At 45.2% G+C, this 19,659-nt stretch overlaps 1 protein-coding gene across 2 annotated transcripts in view; it reads left to right on the top strand.

Annotated features, from left to right (window-relative positions):
- The window catches only part of KL (klotho), a 386,312-nt gene that overhangs the window by 326,328 nt on the left and 40,325 nt on the right, over positions 1 to 19,659 (top strand). For both annotated transcript variants that reach the window (XM_069639279.1, XM_069639278.1), the window contains exon 3: positions 9,023 to 9,291. In XM_069639279.1, the coding sequence (XP_069495380.1) occupies positions 9,023 to 9,291 (269 nt within the window). The remainder of the gene's footprint in view (positions 1 to 9,022; positions 9,292 to 19,659) is intronic.

Below are 19,659 nucleotides of genomic sequence, written 5' to 3'. Positions count from 1 at the left end.
AAGCTTCATATGCGAAGTGACCGACTCACAAGACAGCAACAACATTCTCAAGAAATACCCGAACATCCTCAAAGGGATTGGATGCCTCAAAGGGAAGTCAATCAAGCTGCACATCGATGAGTCTGTCCAACCACGAGCAGTGCGACACAGAAGAACGCTGTTTCACATACGGAACCAGGTGGAAAAGGAGCTTCGGGCACTGGAGAAGGCGGGTTTCATCGAGGAGGTGACTGGGCCTACGCCGTGGGTGTCACCCATGGTTGTCACCAAGAAGCCCAAACAACCCGGGAAAGTGAGAATATGCATTGACATGCACCACCCCAACGCCGCGATAGAACGGGAGCGTCACATCACCATGACCCTCGATGAAATAGTAGCAGACCTCACAGGATCCAAGATATTCTCAAAGGTTGACCTGAACGCCGGATATCACCAACTGAAACTACATTGTGATTCCCGGTACATCACAACATTCTCAACTCACATCGGCCTACACAGATACAAGCGGCTCAGCTTCAGAATCTCCTCGGTGGCTGAAGTTTTTCAACAAACAATCCAGGCGGTGATACGCGACATCCCGGCGGTCCAAAACGTCAGTGATGACATTCTCATTAATGAAGAAAATAAGAAAGAACACGTAAGGAGGCTTCACATGCTACTCAGCAGGTTAGAGAGTGCTGGGTTGACAATTCACAAAGAAAAGTGTGAGTTCCTAAAGGATGAGATCTCTTTTTTTGGGTACATCTTCAACAGTGCTAGCATTTCGGCGGACCCCCAAAAAGTAGCGCACATCCAGGCTGCCTCACCCCCCACCACATCAACGGAGGTTCGCAGTTTCCTAGGAATGGCCACCTATGCGGAAGGTTCATCTCGAACCTGGCCATGCTATCAGAACCCTTTCGAGAACTCACGAAGGTCAGCACGAAATGAGATTGGGGGCCCGCCTGCCAAGAAGCATTTGAACACATCAAGGCATCACTCTCGGCAGACACCACCATGGCATATTACGATCATGCACTGTCAACAGAACTGTATGTTGACGCTAGCCCCGTGGGTCTGGGAGCCATCCTCATACAGGTGGCTAACACAGGAGAGTCGATGCCGATTGCCTATGCATCCCGCGCACTGACACCGACGGAGCAACGGTACTCCCACATCGAAAAAGAAGCGATCGCAGTACTGTGGGGATGCCGCCATTTTCATCTATATCTATACGGCCGAAAGTTCAAGACCTATACCGACCACAAACCACTACTCCCGATCTTCACAGGCACCTCAACACATCGCCCTGCCAGAATTGCAAAGTGGCTGTTACGTCTACAACAATATGACTTTCGAGCTAGCATATCAGCCAGGCAGTGGTAACCCGGCGGAGTTCCTGTCAAGACACCCAAGAGTGGCCACACCGGGGGAAATACATGTGGCGGAGGAGACGGAGGAACACATTTGCCAGGTGGTACACACTATGAAGCCAAAAGCCATCAGAATAGAAGACATCGTAGAGGCCACGCAAAGTGACCCATGTTGTGATCTGGTGAAAGACACGATCATCTCGGGACAATGGAAGTCCTTCCTATGAAACATCTACAACAGAAAAGTAGAAGCCAAAGAATTACTCACAGGGATCTTCACGGTCAGACAGGACCTATCCATAACAGGCCCGGATAAGGCACCGCATCTGGTTCCCCCACATAGATGGAAAAGTCGAGCAGCTAGTCAACACCTGCATCCCATGCCAAATAACAGGGGCGCCGCCAAGTCCCCAACCCATCCTATCAGCGGAGTGAGGGTCCGCTAGATGGGATGCCATCAGCAGAGACTTCTGCAAACTACAGGAAGGCACATACCTGCTGGTGGCGATCGATGACCACTCCATGTACCCCGAGGTTGAAATCGTCAACTCCACAGCAGCTGAGGCGGTCATACCCGCAATCGAGAAAATGTTCGCAACGCACAGACTTCCGAGTAGGATTAGGAGTGACAACGGCCTACCGTTCCAGGGAGAGAATTCAAGAAATATCTCACTGAACTCAACATCCGCTACGACCACATAATGCGGAGGTGGCCGCAGGCAAATGGCGATGTTGAACGTTTCATGCGGACAATGAACAAAGTTTTGCGCCTGTCGCTCGTCAACGCAAGCCCCTGGAGAGTGGACTTATACCGATTCCTGAGGAACTACAGGGTAAAACCCCACAGCACTACAGGAATACCACCGGCAGACATGATTTAAGGAACGATCATCAACTCATCCATCCCACACCATTCGAGCATGAGCACACACACGTATGACCACGAACGCACCGAACTAAGGAGGACCGTGGTGAATGCACACATGAGCAACAAAAGGAATGCCAAAGGTCCCATCACCGAGTTGGTGATCAAGTGGTCATGGTGAGGAACCCATCGAAATCGAAATTAGACACCCAATACAATGCCGTCCCATGGACTGTGAACCAGAGGCACTGCACCATGATAACAGCCAAGAGGGGACAAAGACAAGTAATGAGAAATGTGTCCTGGTTCAAGGCAGTACCAAAGGATCTATGGACAGACGGAGAGCCACAACCAGAGGAAGAAGAAGATCCGCCCATGGAGGAGGGACATAACCACCCGGAAGATGAAGCGACCATGGAGGAGCCACAGAGTGAACCAGAACTGGGTGAGCCGAATGATGAAGGTGAGCAACACGATGGGAGCCAGGGGTGTGCACCCAGGGGAGGACGATATAGTTTAAGAACCACGCCCCGGGCCCCGGCCAGACTCAGAGACTATGTGTGGTAGAAGACCCGATCGAGAGACTACCTAACTTCCTGTTTAAAACAGTTTGCCAAAGTAATGTTTGTTGGTTAATGTTTTGTTTAAAATAATGCGGTGACGCAAGGCGTTCTGAATAAAAGCCCTGCCCCCGCTCCGCGTGAGCAGTTCTGGGCAAGACACCAACGCACATGTGTCTGTGTTTATTGCTCCCGTTGGAGATGCGAAGCGGTGCCTTGCTGACCAAGGCCTACATCTCCATTCTCCCGCCGACACCTCGGTCGGGAATTTGGAACATAACAGCGGCTTGGCACACCACGGTCTGTACCTTCCTCTTTATTTTCTCTTTGTCTTGGTTGCCGAATCACAGCCGTCAGTTTTCCCACTGTGCCTAAGGGAGAGCTCTTCCATGCGATGCTCCGAAATCACACCGTAATAGTTTTGGAGTCAGTTAGGTAGACGTACGTCTTTGAGTCAACTACAAATATGCCCCACCAGCTCTGTATGCCCACTCCCTTCCACTGCTGCTCCCCACTCACTCTCTAACTGACTCCCATGCACCCTAGCCATCCACTTTAAACCATTCATTTTCCATATTCCAACAATTAGATACTACAAGAGTCATGCCAATTAACAGTGACTGTATCCGACATACACAGGCCCTCATGCGTGAGCCATGCAGGCCTACTGGTATTCAACATCCAATTCACTAACTATCGGTCTGCCACCCTGAAGTAGATTGGCCATTGGAAATGGATAGCACCATTAAACTTGGGACCTGTACAATTGCCAATGCCAACATACACATCGCTCATGAAGCTTATCTGAATAAATAGCCATTCACCAACCCATGACAATGATTAGGCGCAACCCTATTTCCCATTGAAGTGACCCATTAGAGAAATGAAACACAGCTTCAAGAACCAAGTATGCATTTTTCTTAACTACAGAATGTCAAAATAATGGATCAAAGAAACATGGACAATTCACAAAACGTGAACCATGGCCAGCAAAACAGGCAGCCCATAAATTAAATATTTCTAAAACAAATGTCACTTGTGGGCATGCCGGCGACTATCATGGCACCTGCTATCGATTAACTGGCTCAGCTAAGGGAGCATTACAAGGGTCTGGGGGATTCAAGTCCATTGAAGACACGGAGGAGCATGTACCCAAACTGGAGCCAGTCACCATTGCAGCAACCTAAACCTCAAGGGCCGTAGCTATGTGATGAACTGCTCCCACGGCCTAAGGATGCTGTCACATGTGTAGCCAGACCAATGGGCTGCATTCTACATGCAGTTGTGCATTTCAGCCAGCTCTTCCCTGTGTGCCCTAAACTCCTTGCCAAGACCCCTGTGCTTTTCCTTAGCTATTTCTAATTCTATTTTCTGAACTTATAAAGTGCAGCAGTCTCCAGAAGGCATCATGGCACCAACCAACATCAGAAAAAGGCTGCATCAAGAGGCCAAAACAGGTAGGTCTTCAGGCCTCTCCTGAATGACATAATGTCGCCCATCCTCCGAAGGGAGTGAGGGAGCGGGTTCCACAATACTGAAGCCGCCACTGACAAGGACTGAGTCCCCCCCCCACCGGGCTAACTTGAAATGAGGAACCTCAAACAGGAACATCTCAGCAGAGCACAGAGAGTGGTGAGGAACATAGAATCTAAATTTGCACTAGAGATAGACTTCCCCAGTCCCATGAAAGGCACGGAAAACCAGGCAGAGTGCACCCTTTCCCCCCCTGGAGCCAATGAAGGTTACCAAGAACCGGGGAAATATGGGTGCCGTAAGCGGTGGAGAATGCTACATGAGCCTCAGAGTTCTGCAGGATCTGCAGGCATCGAATGAAGTAGGCAGGCTCAGAGAGGAACAACGCATTGCAATAGTCCAGGGAAGACACTACCAAGGAGGAAACTACCGGAGCCCGTAAAGGTGATGCAAGAATGGAAGCACCTACCACAGCATCTTCAGATTAAGATGGTCAGCTTGGCAGATAGCACTGACCTGGGAAGCCATAGATAAGGAGGAGGTGATTTTAACCCCCATATCATTCACCACTGAAACTGGGGTGGGGCATCTGCCCAACATCGAGGTGCCAGAATAGAGGTGACCAGAGATAAGCAGCCTCAGAAGAACCACCCACCAGAACCTCCGTCTTTTTCCTGTTCAGTTTCAGCCAATTGGAACACATCCACCTTCCCCCGGCCTCCAAACACATCCTAAGCCTGACAGCAGTCAAATCCGTATGAACCAGGATCTGTGTGTCATCAGCATAGACATAGCAAGTGAAGCCATGGGAGACGATGAGCTCTGTAAGAGGCTGGACATATAAGTTAAACAGAATAGGGGAAATGGCAGTGCCTTAAGGAACACCACAGGATAGTGCAGGAGGGTCGACTGAAAAGGTGAAAGAAATAGAGATTCCGATCAATCCGAGAGAAAAAGAGGTAAAGCAGGACACCACTGCCCCAGAGAGGCTGACTGCAGCGAGGCGATTCAGCAGGAATGCCTGATCAATGGTGTCAAAGACGACAGACAGGTCAAGAGTCGCTGCTCTCAACTCCTCCCTGGTCACTCGGCCTCCTGTACCATAGCCAGCCTGCGCTCTGGTACCTCACTAGAGAACCCTCTGAGCCCCTCTATTAGCATGCGCCGGATGAATGTCAGCTGGGCACACACAGACTGTTGATGATTTCGCATCTCTTCTCCCATGAAGAATATGGACTTCTGTGGCACCATGATTTATCCCAGCATTTTATTATGGTAGAATCCAAGAGGCAGAAGGGCTCAAAGTAAGGTGGGGAAATGTGACAATATGTGACAATGTCTCCTGCTTGAATGTAGAAGTGCGAGGGCGACCCTGGGGCCCAAATGATGCCACCCGATATGTGATGCAGCCCCGGGTGGTGGTCTGGGGGGATACTCGGTCATCACACACACCTGGGTAATGGGGCAGGACGCCCTGCTACCATACCCGGCATGCTAGAGTGGTACTCCCATTGTGTTTGTATTGTCTGTAGTGGATGACCAGGGTCTTTCCAGTTGAAAGAGACTACATGAAAGAGACTACTTCCCTCGCTGTGCTTTTGCAAATTAATTAACACATTCAAGCTTCTGCATGTGTGTGTGTGGGGGTGAAGGGACATCATTACCACTGTATCCTTTCCCCAGCTCTACCTCTCAAGTAGAAATATGCAGGGGGTGCATTATGTTTGTTGCATTGTGGTGAAAGCTCATAGCGAGAGATGTGCATTTGCCAGCTTATTTCTTATGGATTTGCAGACAACTTCCGAAATAAAGGGACACATGGATGTGTCTTCAGAAAAGAGCGGTTTCTTTATTGGGCAGAGCGATTACACATGAAGGACTGCCCATACATATGGACATGTCTTCATGGTACACATCAGTGATGTGTGCACCAAAGCAACCTGCTCTGAGCGCCTGGAGACTGTCCTTCGGTGGTGTCGGTGCACAGTACAAACTAACATGACATAGTCTACTTGACCTACATCATATTACTCTTGTTTTCAGTTACTTTATAATTGGCTTAGCTCACTTATTATTGGTTTTGTTCAATTTTTGTATTATTTATAATTCAACAGAGAAAATTTGTTTTTACAGGTTTAGTGCGAAATACAGATTGCGACGAAGGCGCAAGGGCACAGCAAGCCACTTGTATTTTGGGTCATGTGATTTTGCTAGTGCCATGGCTGCCTGCATGGCAAGCACCTGAAAATACACAAAGATGTCCTGACAGGAAAGTGATTTATAACTGGAAATGAATTCCTATTATTTAATCAATGTCAGTGAAGTGGTATGTATCTCACCCAAATTGTACAGATCAAAATCTGGGATAAGAAGAAAACCATATTTCTAAATATATTATTAATAATCACCTTGCCCATGGCAAGAAGCAATTTATTATGCATTGATTCAAACATGTTTATAGCATCAAATAATACAATTTAGACATTACAAGAAAAGATTATCGCGGTGCGTGCAGAGCACAAATGTCAATAATAGTGAAGTATTCAATGATACAGCTATGCTCAAACAACACATATCTAAGTTCCACATACACATATATCGGAATCAGAAAACAAACAACAATTAGTAAAATGACTTTTCTGATTACACTTATTAATGATCAATGACACAGGAGGAGACCCTGTGCAGAGACCCAGATCTGAAAGATAACATAACATGAGCAAAGCTGTACCTCTGTATCTAACTAAACAATCACAAATTCTATAGCACTTCAGTGTTGCCTCGTGGACTACTGAATGGGCTCAGGGGTCTACATAGAGCTCAGGACAGTTCGAAAGAACTCTGTAGCCTCAAATGTGTGTATTTATATCAATCACATGGGGCTTTATGTTTCGTTGGTGTTGAAAGAATTTAGATTTGCCTTCATCAGGACCAAAAAAGAGTTGAGTTGAGTGACCCCTGAGGATTAGGATCCAATTAAAAAAAATCCTATCTGGATCTATCAATGCTCCTATCTTCAGCAGTTGAATAGTAACAGTCCCACAGCCATGATAGGAAAATGACTCGGGACACGAAAGAAAAGAGTGGAAAGTGCACTCCCTTGCGATGCCTCCACCGACATAATAGGAAAGAAAGGGGGGAAAAGAAATTCCTTGGCCCAATTATTGAGTTAAACTCTCTGCAGCATAAGTGGAATGCCACTGAGCTGAAGCAGACTTACCCTCTCAGCTTGAGGTTATGTTGACCTCGTTATGGATTCTCAGGTATGCTTCGGAAATACATGTATTAAGGTAGCAGTATTTCAAAGTATGAGGAGGACAGTCTCGCACTAAGTAAAAGAAAGAGAAAATAATTCACCCTTTAATGGCAAGTAGTGTACCCCTCGGTATCGCATATGGCTGGCAGTCCTAAGACCTCTTACTTTAGGGGAGATGGTGGATGCTTGCTTCTCTCTAATGCATGGCACCCCATGTGAGTAAAAGGAGTGAGTGAGGGGAAGATCACAATTGGGTGGAGGAGTGATGTTAGGGAATTAAAGGTGGCTATGGGTGGGCAGCCCCGTCTTTTCATCACAGGAACAAAGAGGCTGGAGGATCGGATCGATCTTGGATCATAAAAGAGCAGCTTTCGAGGGCAGCTGACCTCTCTATGCTGCCAGAGGTGATTTTGGTGTATGCAATGCGGCAGCAAGGGAAAGTCTATCTTTAGCTGAAGCTTCCATCTTTCTTTGGTGTAATTCCTTTTATAGTTATTTTTATTATGGTATTTATTGAGCGCGGACCTAGCTTCGAGACGCAACAGAGCACTTTACAGATGTATACAACAATACAGATACACAATGGAGCGCTTTACAGAGTTATACAACAGTACAGATGCATAATTTATCAGATATACCCTATCTGACTAATCATGCACTTGCCACTTGCTGGCTGTACTACCACTTTTCATTGCCTGTATTTATTTCACTTATTATTTATTCTGTTCTCTCCTCTGTTCCGTACTTTCCACTTCTCCCCCTTCCACACACTTTCCCCCTTTTCCCTTTTCCATGCACTTGCGTGTTCTTAATGTCACTAGGCCTAGTAAGATCGTTGTTTTTGTTCTCCCTTGTCCCCCTCCAGTTGCTTGGTCTTGTCCTAAAACACTTTTGTATGAGCGCGATATAAATAAAATATCATATCATATAACGGAGCGCTTTTCAGATGTAACAACAGAACAGATATAAAGCGGGGGTAGGATACAGAGCAGTGCAGAGGAGGGGTACAGCTGTACAGGGTGGCAGAGAGAAGAGTGGCAGATGGTGTTTAGCAATTAAGTTGGCGCGGGGGCGACGTGATAGTCTAGGTTGACAGACGTAGTATATTAAATGTGGAACACGTGACAAGATGCACATTTCGACAGCAAAGTTTGAATCTATGGGTATCGACAGTTCTGGGCATCGTAGTGAAAGGAAGTCTTACAACTCAGCAACCGGTGGCCTCGATGCAGTCCACACACTTTCTATGCTCTAGGTTGGATGACAAAATATGTGAGGTGTGTAATTAAAATGTCAAGCTCTGTCGCTAATACACTTTGCTCTGGACGATTTTTGTTTCTTTGCGTTACTTTATGCATTTATTTATTCTGAAATAAAACATGCATAGAAACACATTTGTATACATGTAAAATGGAGGACTGGTGTACACTAGCTATTATATCTTGACATCAATGTCTCTCTATTTAGATGTCTTGTGTGCCAATTCAGTGACTCTTTCTTCTTTTCCTTTACTCAGCTATAAAATATGACAAAGTTGATGTGATGGGCTATACGGTGTGGTCTCTCATGGATGGCTTTGAGTGGCACAGAGGATACAATGTGAGGCGTGGGCTGTACTACGTGGATTTTGCCAACCCTAACAAGAAGCTGGAGAAAAAGTCTTCGGCTCTGTTCTATCAAAAGCTGATTGAAAAGAATGGATTCCCACCACTCCCTGAAAACCAGCCAATGAATGGAACATTCCCATGTCACTTTGCTTGGGGCACATCTGCCTACTCCATTGAAGTAAGTAGAAGGTGTGCACAACTGCGGTACATGCCATTCGTACCGGTTCCATGATTCTGATGCAACTGTGCACATTCAGCCTAGGTTTGAACTCAACTCTTTTTGGTTGGCCCTTGTCTGGGGATCTTTACCAGATTCTACCCGTAAGTCAATCTCCAGAGGAGTAAGTTCAAGTACAAAACACTACATCAAAGGTTCAAAGGTAGCAAATGCTTAAGAAAGAGAGAAGAGGTGAGGGAGGGTGGAGGATGAGATGATGCGATCTGAGGGTTGAGAGGTCTGTGAGCAAAGGTTCAAGAGAAATTTAGAGTTCTGCTAATTATATATATATATATATATATATATATATATGTATATATATATATATATATATATATATCAGTGCGGCAGTCGCAGCACTATAGTTGAGTATCAAGTTCCACAGGAAACCCGAAAATTGCATGACAGATTTGACTGATATTTTGCAAACAGAATGTTTGTCACAGGCCCCCCAGATTGGACATTTTGGGAAAGATTTGTTAGAAAATGAAAAAATGATTAAGAATGCAAAAAAACAGCTTTCAGCTTACTCCCATTCATTTCCCCATATAGAAAAAGTCCACATTTCTGCGCAGCACAGAGCAAAAAACCCTGGGCAGAAATGGACCAGGTATGAAACAACGTGGGTACTAAGCATTGACTCAATTTACAGAAGGGTTCTCGGGTTATTCTGTCCAGTAGTTGTTAAAATGTTTGACCGAGAAGGGGGTGCCCCATCTTCCAAAATGATGGCTATATATGTGTCCTACAATGCAGCCAGCTTTTCAGAAATGGAAAAGCGCCATTGTTGTCGCTCGATGTGAGAGATAACTGGGTTATAATGGGTATAACCGGGGTTAGCCGAAAATTCGAAGTGGAAAAAATGCCTTTTGGAGGAGGAAAAAGAATGAAATGGTATGAAGCTAGAGGTATGGAGGGGGAAAGAGGACAAGATGAGAAAATGGGGAGTTGGTGGGGGTGGGGGCTAGGGACTAAGTTCAGAGCTTGAATGTTTTCGCATAACCGGGGTTATTCTGGGGATAACCAGGGTTATAGTAGAAAATGGGATCAGGAATGAAAGTGTGTCACTCGAAAATAACTGCGGTTATTTGGGGGCGTTTACAGATAACCAGGGTTATTTGTAGTACATTGCAAATATAACTGCGGTTATGGGAAAAAAAGAGGAATTTTACTGCTACAGTGAGGTGGGGTAATGGGTGTGGCTGAAGGATATGGGTACTGGGTTATTTTAAGGAACCAAATAGTGCAATATGGAAAGTGGACACGGTTGAAGAACATTGCTAGTAGGCCCCAAAAAAAACATACTGGGCAAACATGTGATGGGGTGCAATGTGGAAAGTGGACATGGCTAAAGGCCATGGCTAGCGTGCCCAAAAGAAGCCTAGTGGAGTGGCCACGGCCTAAGGTCAGGCTAGCTTGCCCGTTTAGGAAACCTATTGGAAAACTATTGAAGCAATATGTAGAGTGCCCACAGGTGAAGGCTGTGGGCACTGACCATGACCAAAGGCCATGGCTAGTGGGAATGGAAGAAAGCTATTGGGGTAACTTTTAAAGGGTCATGGGCAAAGCCCATGGCTAGTGAGTAACAAAGAAAGATAATGTTTTATAACATGCAGTGGGCATGGCTGAAGGTCATGCTCACTGGCCAGGGCTGAAGGTCCTGTCTAGTCGGCCGTGGCCACCCAGCGAGTGCAAAAGAAACATATTGGGGGAACATGTACAGTGGACATGACCGAAGGCCATGTCTAGTGGCTCGTAGTGTTTTAAAATATACAGTGGGCACGGCCAAAGGCTGTGCTCGCTGGTCAGGGCCAAAGCCCCTAGATACCGGGACCAAAAGACATGTATAGTGGCCATGGCCGCCTACTAGGTCCAAAAGAAACAAATTGGGGGAACATGTACAGTGGGCATGGCCGTAAAACTATGGTATAACAAAACCCTGGAAATTCACTGAAAGAATCTTAGTAAAGATGCAGTTAAGTTGTGCAGATTTAACGCAACAAAACCCTTGAAATTCAGCGGATCACATAGATATTATAAGAGAGGGGATTCACAATGACATACAGAATGGCATTATGGGGGACATCAACAGGAGCCTGCTGAGTTAACCTGCTCATGTCTTCCCAGATGCACAGAATTTCAAAGGATTTGTTGTGTTAAATCTGTGCAACTTAACTGCACCTTCAGTAAGGTAGCCTATTGCTAGCCTGCCATATCATATCAGTATTTTCACCTTTAACAATATCTGATGCTGAGCAGGTTATGACCTGCAGGTTGCACAAAGTTCTCAAGAGCATGGGGTTGGGCATCTGAAATATAAGCCAGGGTGCTGTTACCTTGGTAGCATGTATATGGTTTTATGTGTTTTAATACAGAATGTGTTCTACTGTAAGCATCTCGATCTTCCCATACCCCACTTGCCAGAGCCTGATCTCCACCGCAGAGGCAGAAAATATACCCTTCTGGCACTCTGGCAGGTTTTGTGGCAGATAATAGTTCTATATGAGACACAAGGCCCGGGGAGAGTTGGATCTCTTTGCTTAGTGCAAGAGAAACCACTACCCCTCAGCACCTGACATGCTTTGTATTGAGCACCAATATTATTGCATATGTTATCAATAACTTCACTACACAGCTCTGTCACTAACAAAACAATCAAAAGCCCTGAATTAAAGATGCAGGTAAACGGTTCAAATTCAACTGTTGGAATCTTCCCTTCCATCCACTTGTGCACACGTGTTTACACTTATTCGGGATAGGAGTATTGCAAGGAGGAGCAGAGGTTGTGAACTGTGCATTGCCCAAACTTGCCACACACCATAGCTCCATGCTTCTTCACAAACTATAGAGAAGCTAGGAGCTTGCCTAAAATAAATACATCATGGCCATTCTTGATCGTCAAAGGTCACCATAAAAAGAAAGAATGTTTTAAAAAAGGACAATGTGTGAAAAAATGGGTTAAAAAGGGTTCATTCAAAGCACGACATGAGGAAGCAAGCATGACATTAGAAATGTGAAAAATGTCCACATTTTTGGGGACCAAAACGTGGATTTACTCTGCTATGGTAAATGAGTAGCTGCAGTCTCTTCTTACACATGGCTGTCAGTCCCTTCATCTCTCTGGGCCAGCTCTGCTTCCCAACTCTTTATGCTGCATGAAATATGCTCACCGGGAGTCGCAGGAAGCTTTGTGTATCCACTCCCCTTTAGAGCGAGCTTGCTTTATAGGGTGAATTCAGACGTGGCTAATCCCCACCCATTTCATGTCAGCCAATCCTAATACGCAATGCTTTTGTCTAATTTTAATTATGATCTTTTTAGCTACAGATGTACCGGACTAAATGGATGGAGTGGATGGAACGGATGGAATAGACAGAACAAACCGAGTTGATGGAACGGATGGAATGAATGGAACGAATGAAATGGATGGAATGGATGAAATGGATGGAACCGATGAAGTGGATGGAACTGATGGTATGGATGATCTGGTTGGAACGGATGAAGTGGGTGCGACGGGTGAAGTGGGTGAAACGGATGAAGTGGCTGGAACGGATGTAGTGGAAGGAACTGATGTAGTAGAAGGAACGGCCGTAATGGATGGCCCGGAAGATGCGGATGGCACAGTCGAAGCAAATGGCACAGGCAAAGTGGACATCCTATACGGAACGGACGAAACGCACTGAACGGATGAAGCGGATGAAACGGATGAAGCAGATGAAACGGATGAAGCGGATGGAACAAATTAAGTTGATGGAACGGAAGAAGTACATGGAACGGATAAATAGTATGGATTAGACTCAATGAAGAGGATGAGAAAGATAGAATTAACAAATACAGAGTGGATCAAGTAGATAGAAAAGACTGAGTGGATTGAACGAACAGAGTAGATAGAACGGACAGAGTGAATAGAGTAGAATGAATGGATGCAATGAATGGAGTGAACGGGCGAAGCGGATGGAACGGATGAAGCGGGTAGCACGGATGAAGCAGATGGAACGAATGAAGCGATAGAACAGATGTCCTGCTCTTGTGCTTGGTTTCAGGCGCATTACTGATAATCACCATATCACACTACTATGCTTACTCTACCCTATACACCATCACTCAACTAGAACACAGCCATGCTATGACACATTCGGCCTAGCTGTTCTCATACTAACATGACCCCATGTACACCTCATCACCCTAATAAAACACACAGCTAGTTGAAGCACATACCGACTATCTTAGGCGTCTCCTCAGACCTAACGCAGCCAGATCTCAGTTTGGTGTCCACCCTCCAGACTGATCACATTCCAACTGATTTCCTCAGCACTACACCTTCCGCTATAAAGCAGCTATCATGCAACAACCACACCAGCTGCACACATATCCGGTGTGCCCACGCACCTTACGACACTCTCTCTACTGATGTGAACTGCGGTTCCCGAGGGCGTTCAACCTACCAGCGCTTTGAGGTCATACCAATGATATATAAGGCGCTATATAAATGCCAAGTAACATAACATACCATACCAGGCTACACACTTTCTATAGAGCTTAACATTGTCTTTTTATGAAAAGGCAGTGAAAATTATTGAAGTGGTCATGTCACAGCATGTCGTCTGGGATCCCTCGCAGATGAAAACAACCACCTGGCAGCACATTTCCTTTATAATGTAATATTATTTGTTATGATAACACTGTGACAATGTTGAGGTGGCAAGTCATTGGTTCCTTCCCATAACTACAAAGTGTTGGGCTAGCCTTTTTCTCCATATTCAGCAGCCTTTTCAAAATGCATCCTGTTCATTATTCAATGGCAAGTACTTTTCAGAAAATGTAAACAATGATTTTACAATTCATAATGCATTATAACTGAAGGCTCTCTGGCTGCAGCTAAATTCTTTCAATTTGCTAACACTTTGTTATTTCAAACTAAGCTTTTCGCAAATTGATTTTGTGTGTGAACCCAACAGTGGTTTGTGTGTGGGTGTGTGACTGTATTACTGACATTTCGAGCACATTTTTAAATGAATGAAAAACCAACCTAGAAATATGTTTAAATACTTAATGTCTTCATGTGAAAAACAAGTCACATGAATCACATTCTGCAGATTTGGATTTGATTATAAAAAGCACAGATAAAGCCACTCTGCCTGCTTTGTTAACACAATACTGCGAAGCAATGTCAAAATAACATGTTCAAATGAATGTGTGCTCTGATGGGTTTATGTATGCTATTTGTGCACGTGCTTGCCAGTAAATGAAATATGTAAAGGGACAAACACACAAGCAACACATAGATTTTTAGCATGAGCACGCAAGCAGTAAACACACACCATTGATCACCGTTTATGACAAGCTGATAGGATCTTAATTCTCAAAGCAATAGAATCGCCTGTTCTGACTATTGTACCATGGCTCTCATAAATAGCCCTCGTTCACTCATACACGCCTATGCCACCAGCCAAAGGTCCTCCTCTCAAACTTTGCCTTCGGAAAGATCGGGCGAGTCAGCACCTGATTGATTTCTTCCAAGAACCCATGCTGACTTCTAGTGAACCTACACCGAGTACCTCGTCCCTAAACACTGTGATCTTTCAGAAGTGTGATCATGCATGAACAATCCTGCCCTCCAGAAAGGTATTTTTTTTAAAGCTGACATTTTGTCAAATCACAGCTGTCAAACATATTGTAAGCTGATTCCCTTCTTTGTTTGTAAATTGATGAGGCTGGGGTCCTCGCCAAGAGATCCATTTGCATAAATGATCTTCCCCATCTCATTTTACCACTGCCATCCTCTTGGCATTGTGGTACGTGCTTTTATTCTCAATAAAATAGGTCCCCTAATGGTGATACACCCAGTTCACATGCAACCCATTTTCCTGTTGTTGATCCGCCAGCGTATGTCAACTCCTCGCCCCATTTTAAAAATGGGTCTTCATTTCTGTTTAAGTGATGCATTGTCAACTGCAACATGGATGCACCCCTTTTTTTCAAAGACTGTCCGCCCCTCCACCAAAACAAGGGATGACACGGCCAGTGCATCAGAAGGTCGCTCTCACTGGGATATACTTTATAATGTTTACTTCTGCAACAACTGTGATCTTGAGGTAACAGCACAAAGATTAGCAACATCCTATTTAAAAGCAGCTTCTTTTTGGTTGTCAAGTAACTTGATCCAACCATCCCCTGCAAAAATCGATGTTGCAGAGGGCTGCCATTTCCTCTTCCTCATCGCCTTTTTCCCGAGTCCCGCCATGTCATCTGATTTTCTGCTGCACTGTGCCTCCCTGACCTGCTCCATTCCCTAGCCCCATCCCACTTACCTGCATTCTGCTTTCCTCACTGCTCTGATGCCCTCCTCTTGGCATCCTCCCCAAACTCTATTGTGCATTGGTCTTCAACCAGTCGTCTCCCGATCAAAATCAATATATTTGCAAGAGGAAGGATGTGAGTGAAAAACACAAGTGGGCCTTTTTTATGTGAACTTTCCAGAATCCCTTTTCATATCTTTAAAAACAAAACATGTTAACTCCTACACATGTACCATATGCAAAAGGGTTCTGCCCCTGAATATTTTATATATTTTGTTGTATGGATGGGGAGTAGGATTTGAAGGCTGACCTTAGTTATTTAAATGGCTAGTAGCGTTGGACGACCTTGATGAGATATCCCAGGCTGCAACTGTGCAGTACTTAGTGAATAAGGCACAAGGACTTGAAATACAATCCTTCTTTTATGGAAAGCCACGGTGGCAGGTGAGCATGGTATGGCCTCAGAATCCCAGACAGAATATAACCGGGTTAACCGCATCCAGGATTGATCTATGGACCCCTGACCCTAATACTGCCATCTTTAACCTTTCTTTCTACCTCCAAAAGGGGCTTCAATTGGGCTGTGACTCACACAGAGCTCATGGCACCACCACCAGAGGCACTCATTCCAACTACCTGAGGCTGCATGCAGAGGTCACGGAACTACAAGAAGCAGCCAGTATTGATCTATTGGTTGCTCAGGTGACCTCTGACCCCAGACCCATCATCTTTGACAGGTTTTTCCACCCCCAAAAGGGTCTTCTACTGGGCTGAGAGCAGCATGGAGCTCATCAAAACACTATCAGAACCACTCATGCCATCTGTCTGTGACTGCCTGCAGATGTCAGGGGACCTACAAGAAGCACCCGGGATCAATATACAGCAGCTCATGCGACATCCAGGTTACTTTGGGTATATAAGCACTCTCCTTTGGGGGTTCATTCACTCAGGCGTCCAGGGCAAAGGGAAGACAGAGCTAAAGGTTGCTGCTATATCAATCTCAATTTCATTTTGTGGTCCCTGTTAGCCCCTGTTTGCCACCGGTTGCCTTCCTCTCAACTGTCTCTCTACACCTGCTCACAAACATGACATTAATTAACTCATTAGCATACACTCACCAGATAAACTCTTCCTTACAGAAACATGGCTCAAACCTCAAAACACTCCTATTATCTCTGATAGGCTTTCCCCGCACTATCTCATCCACCACAGAGACTGTCCGTCCACACTAACAAGGTGGTGACTTTGTCATCACATATAAAGACACACTTAGTAATCCCACATACCCCATACACATCATTTCAAGCACTCTCTTTCACTTGTTCCCCCATCACATCCATACCCCATCTTTCTACACCTTATTTATTGCCTCCCAACACACACTCCCAACTTCCACACTGACTGGACTGATTTCAGTACTAACAACTACACCGCCCTGCAACATCATCTACCCTTGTGACTTCAACCCTGGTAGTTCCCTTCCCGATACCAATCCCATACTAAAGACTATACTCACTCCATGCAGCCCTTATGACCTCACACAAATCATCACCCATCCCTCACACATAGCTGTCAACAAACTGAAACCTTTGATCGCAAGCAGAAATCATGTCTCAGTGGATAATCGAATCTGGGTATTGTGGTCTAACCACTATGGATTGCCAACCACTTGCCCCACATTACCCTCACCCCCAGCTAGACAAATGAAACAAATTACAGACATAGCCATAGGACCATTCATACCACTCCCCCCTCCCCACATCCCTCCATCCTGCTCAACTAACGCAACACCATCATTACACAGGCACCCAACAAAATTGCATCCGCCAAATTACAAAAACTCCACAACTACCACAAACAATGGTTCAACAGTTCCCTCCTTTCAAGCAGGAAGACAGACACCTAGAAACAGCTTGGCAAAATAACTCAGTCCCCTCAAGCAGGACACTCCTCAGACTACGCTGCAACAAATACAAAACAGCCATGCGCAATGCCAAAGCCACCTATTACCCTCATAGAACTCCAATCATACCCTGAAACCATTGAACATCATCAAGTCCCTCTCTAAACCACCATGCACACCTTTGGCACCCACATCCACTGCAGTACGCAACTCCCTCATAAACTACTTCAACACCATCAGGACAGCTCTACCACTCACACCCATCAGTCCCAAACATTCAAACGCATGGCACACTTTCTACTCGTCACACTGACACCCTCATCAACCTGCGCACTTCCTTGAGGATGCATGCCCACCCCAATCTGCATCAAATTGCCCCACCACCTTAGCTCCCCACTGGCTCAACATCATCAACTCCTTTCTCTCACATGGTATTATCCTTGCTGCACTCAACACTGAACAAATTGCACCCCTCCTCAATAAACCATCTCTCAGCCCCACGCTCCCTGAGAACTACTGCCCCAAAATAAAACCTTCCATCCCTCGCCAGATTTATGGAACGCTTTGTCACTACCCAGCTGCAAAAACAAATCACCACAAACCACCTACTCAACCCTTTCCAATCTGGCCTACAGGGAGGCCGGTGGACATGAGGATGTGCAGTGTTACTGAACTCCTCCCATGTGGCAGTGCCCCTCTGGCCATGCAGGCTGCCTCCACAGTCTCACTATATGTCTGGGACTGGCGAGGAGGCTTGAACAGCCATCAGAGTTCCCTATTATTTCATTAATGACATTTGCGGTAAAGTTAGCTCTTGTGATGTCACAGCTTGTAACTCAAGGCTCATGTACTATCTTAATATCTCTTCCTGTCTTGTCACTGGCATTCAGGTGATGTAAGAATCCGTATGCAACATCCCAAATCTTTATCACAGCTCTGAACTGAATTACTCTAGTCTCTCTTAACCACCAAAAGAAACCAGAGACTACCAATTGCCGCCTATAAAGGAATCCCCTGAAAGTCTTGGTCTCATTGGAGCTTTTTTGTCCCTCTTGTGGGGCTATTTTCTATTCACTCTTCACATTCTATGGAATTATGGAATCACTGTCATGCCTGGCCAGCTGGCGGTGGTGCAGTGACTGGAGCATCAAGGTCAGGTGATGGGCCATATCAGTCATGGATATGGCAGAGTAAGGCTGGAGTGATTTGTGTGAAAGCAAATCTCACAGAATGCATTGCTTTCAAAATATAGATGAAGCTTCATTTTCAAAACGCACCGCACCCCACCTTAGATGAATGGGTGAAAGCAAACATCCCTCATTTAGTCTACACATGTTGCCCTTCATGGCAAGTGGAGGAGATGTCTTTTCTCTTTCCAGGAGTAAGGCAGGAGTAGTAAATCAGAGTTACTATCAGAAGCTTGGTTCTGACCTGATTACTCTCTGGTAACTTATATTGCTTCAAGCTCTTGCTGTAGAACTGTGATAAGTCTACGTATCCTAACTATGTTCTTGCTAACACATGTGCATTCTTTTTAGGTTTCTCCTGCATTTCACAGAATGATGCTTTGTTAACTACCCCGAAATCGGGTAGTGTGAATTATTCAAATGAGGATTTAATAGAATTGGCTATTTGAGTCAAGTCACACATGCCACAGCGTCACCTAGTAGCCATCACTACTGGTGGAAGTTCACCTCTAGTTCAGAGAAAAATGAGATGTGTGGGTATGCAAATTAGCCCAAACGCAAGCCTTCGGCTTCAGGAAATTGCCTTTGTCTTATAGGGCAGTGCTTTTTAACCATATCTCAATCAGGCAAAGACAGCAGATTAAAAACAAGTTATGCAGTCAACGAAAAATAGGGAAGAAGAAACATTGAGTGACTGTAATCTGCCATTCATCAATAAACACAGTTCTTACATCTGTCGCTGGCTTTATTGAGAGCATACACTCTTTCAAGGGTCTTCTGTTCACATTAATGCCTTGGGAATTAAATTCAGCATGCAGTTTAAAATATAAAAACAAAAACAACTCAATAGCAACTGTGATATAAAGAACTTATGTAGTTGCTTCAATGGTGACATACACGTGAGTTAGAAAACAATTCAAATAAATAATAAAATCTAAAC

This window comes from Ambystoma mexicanum, chromosome 7q, assembly GCF_040938575.1.
Source record: "Ambystoma mexicanum isolate Mex_15411 chromosome 7q, UKY_AmexF1_1, whole genome shotgun sequence".
Lineage (NCBI taxonomy): Eukaryota > Metazoa > Chordata > Amphibia > Caudata > Ambystomatidae > Ambystoma > Ambystoma mexicanum.
This window is presented reverse-complemented; position numbering and strand designations above follow the sequence as displayed.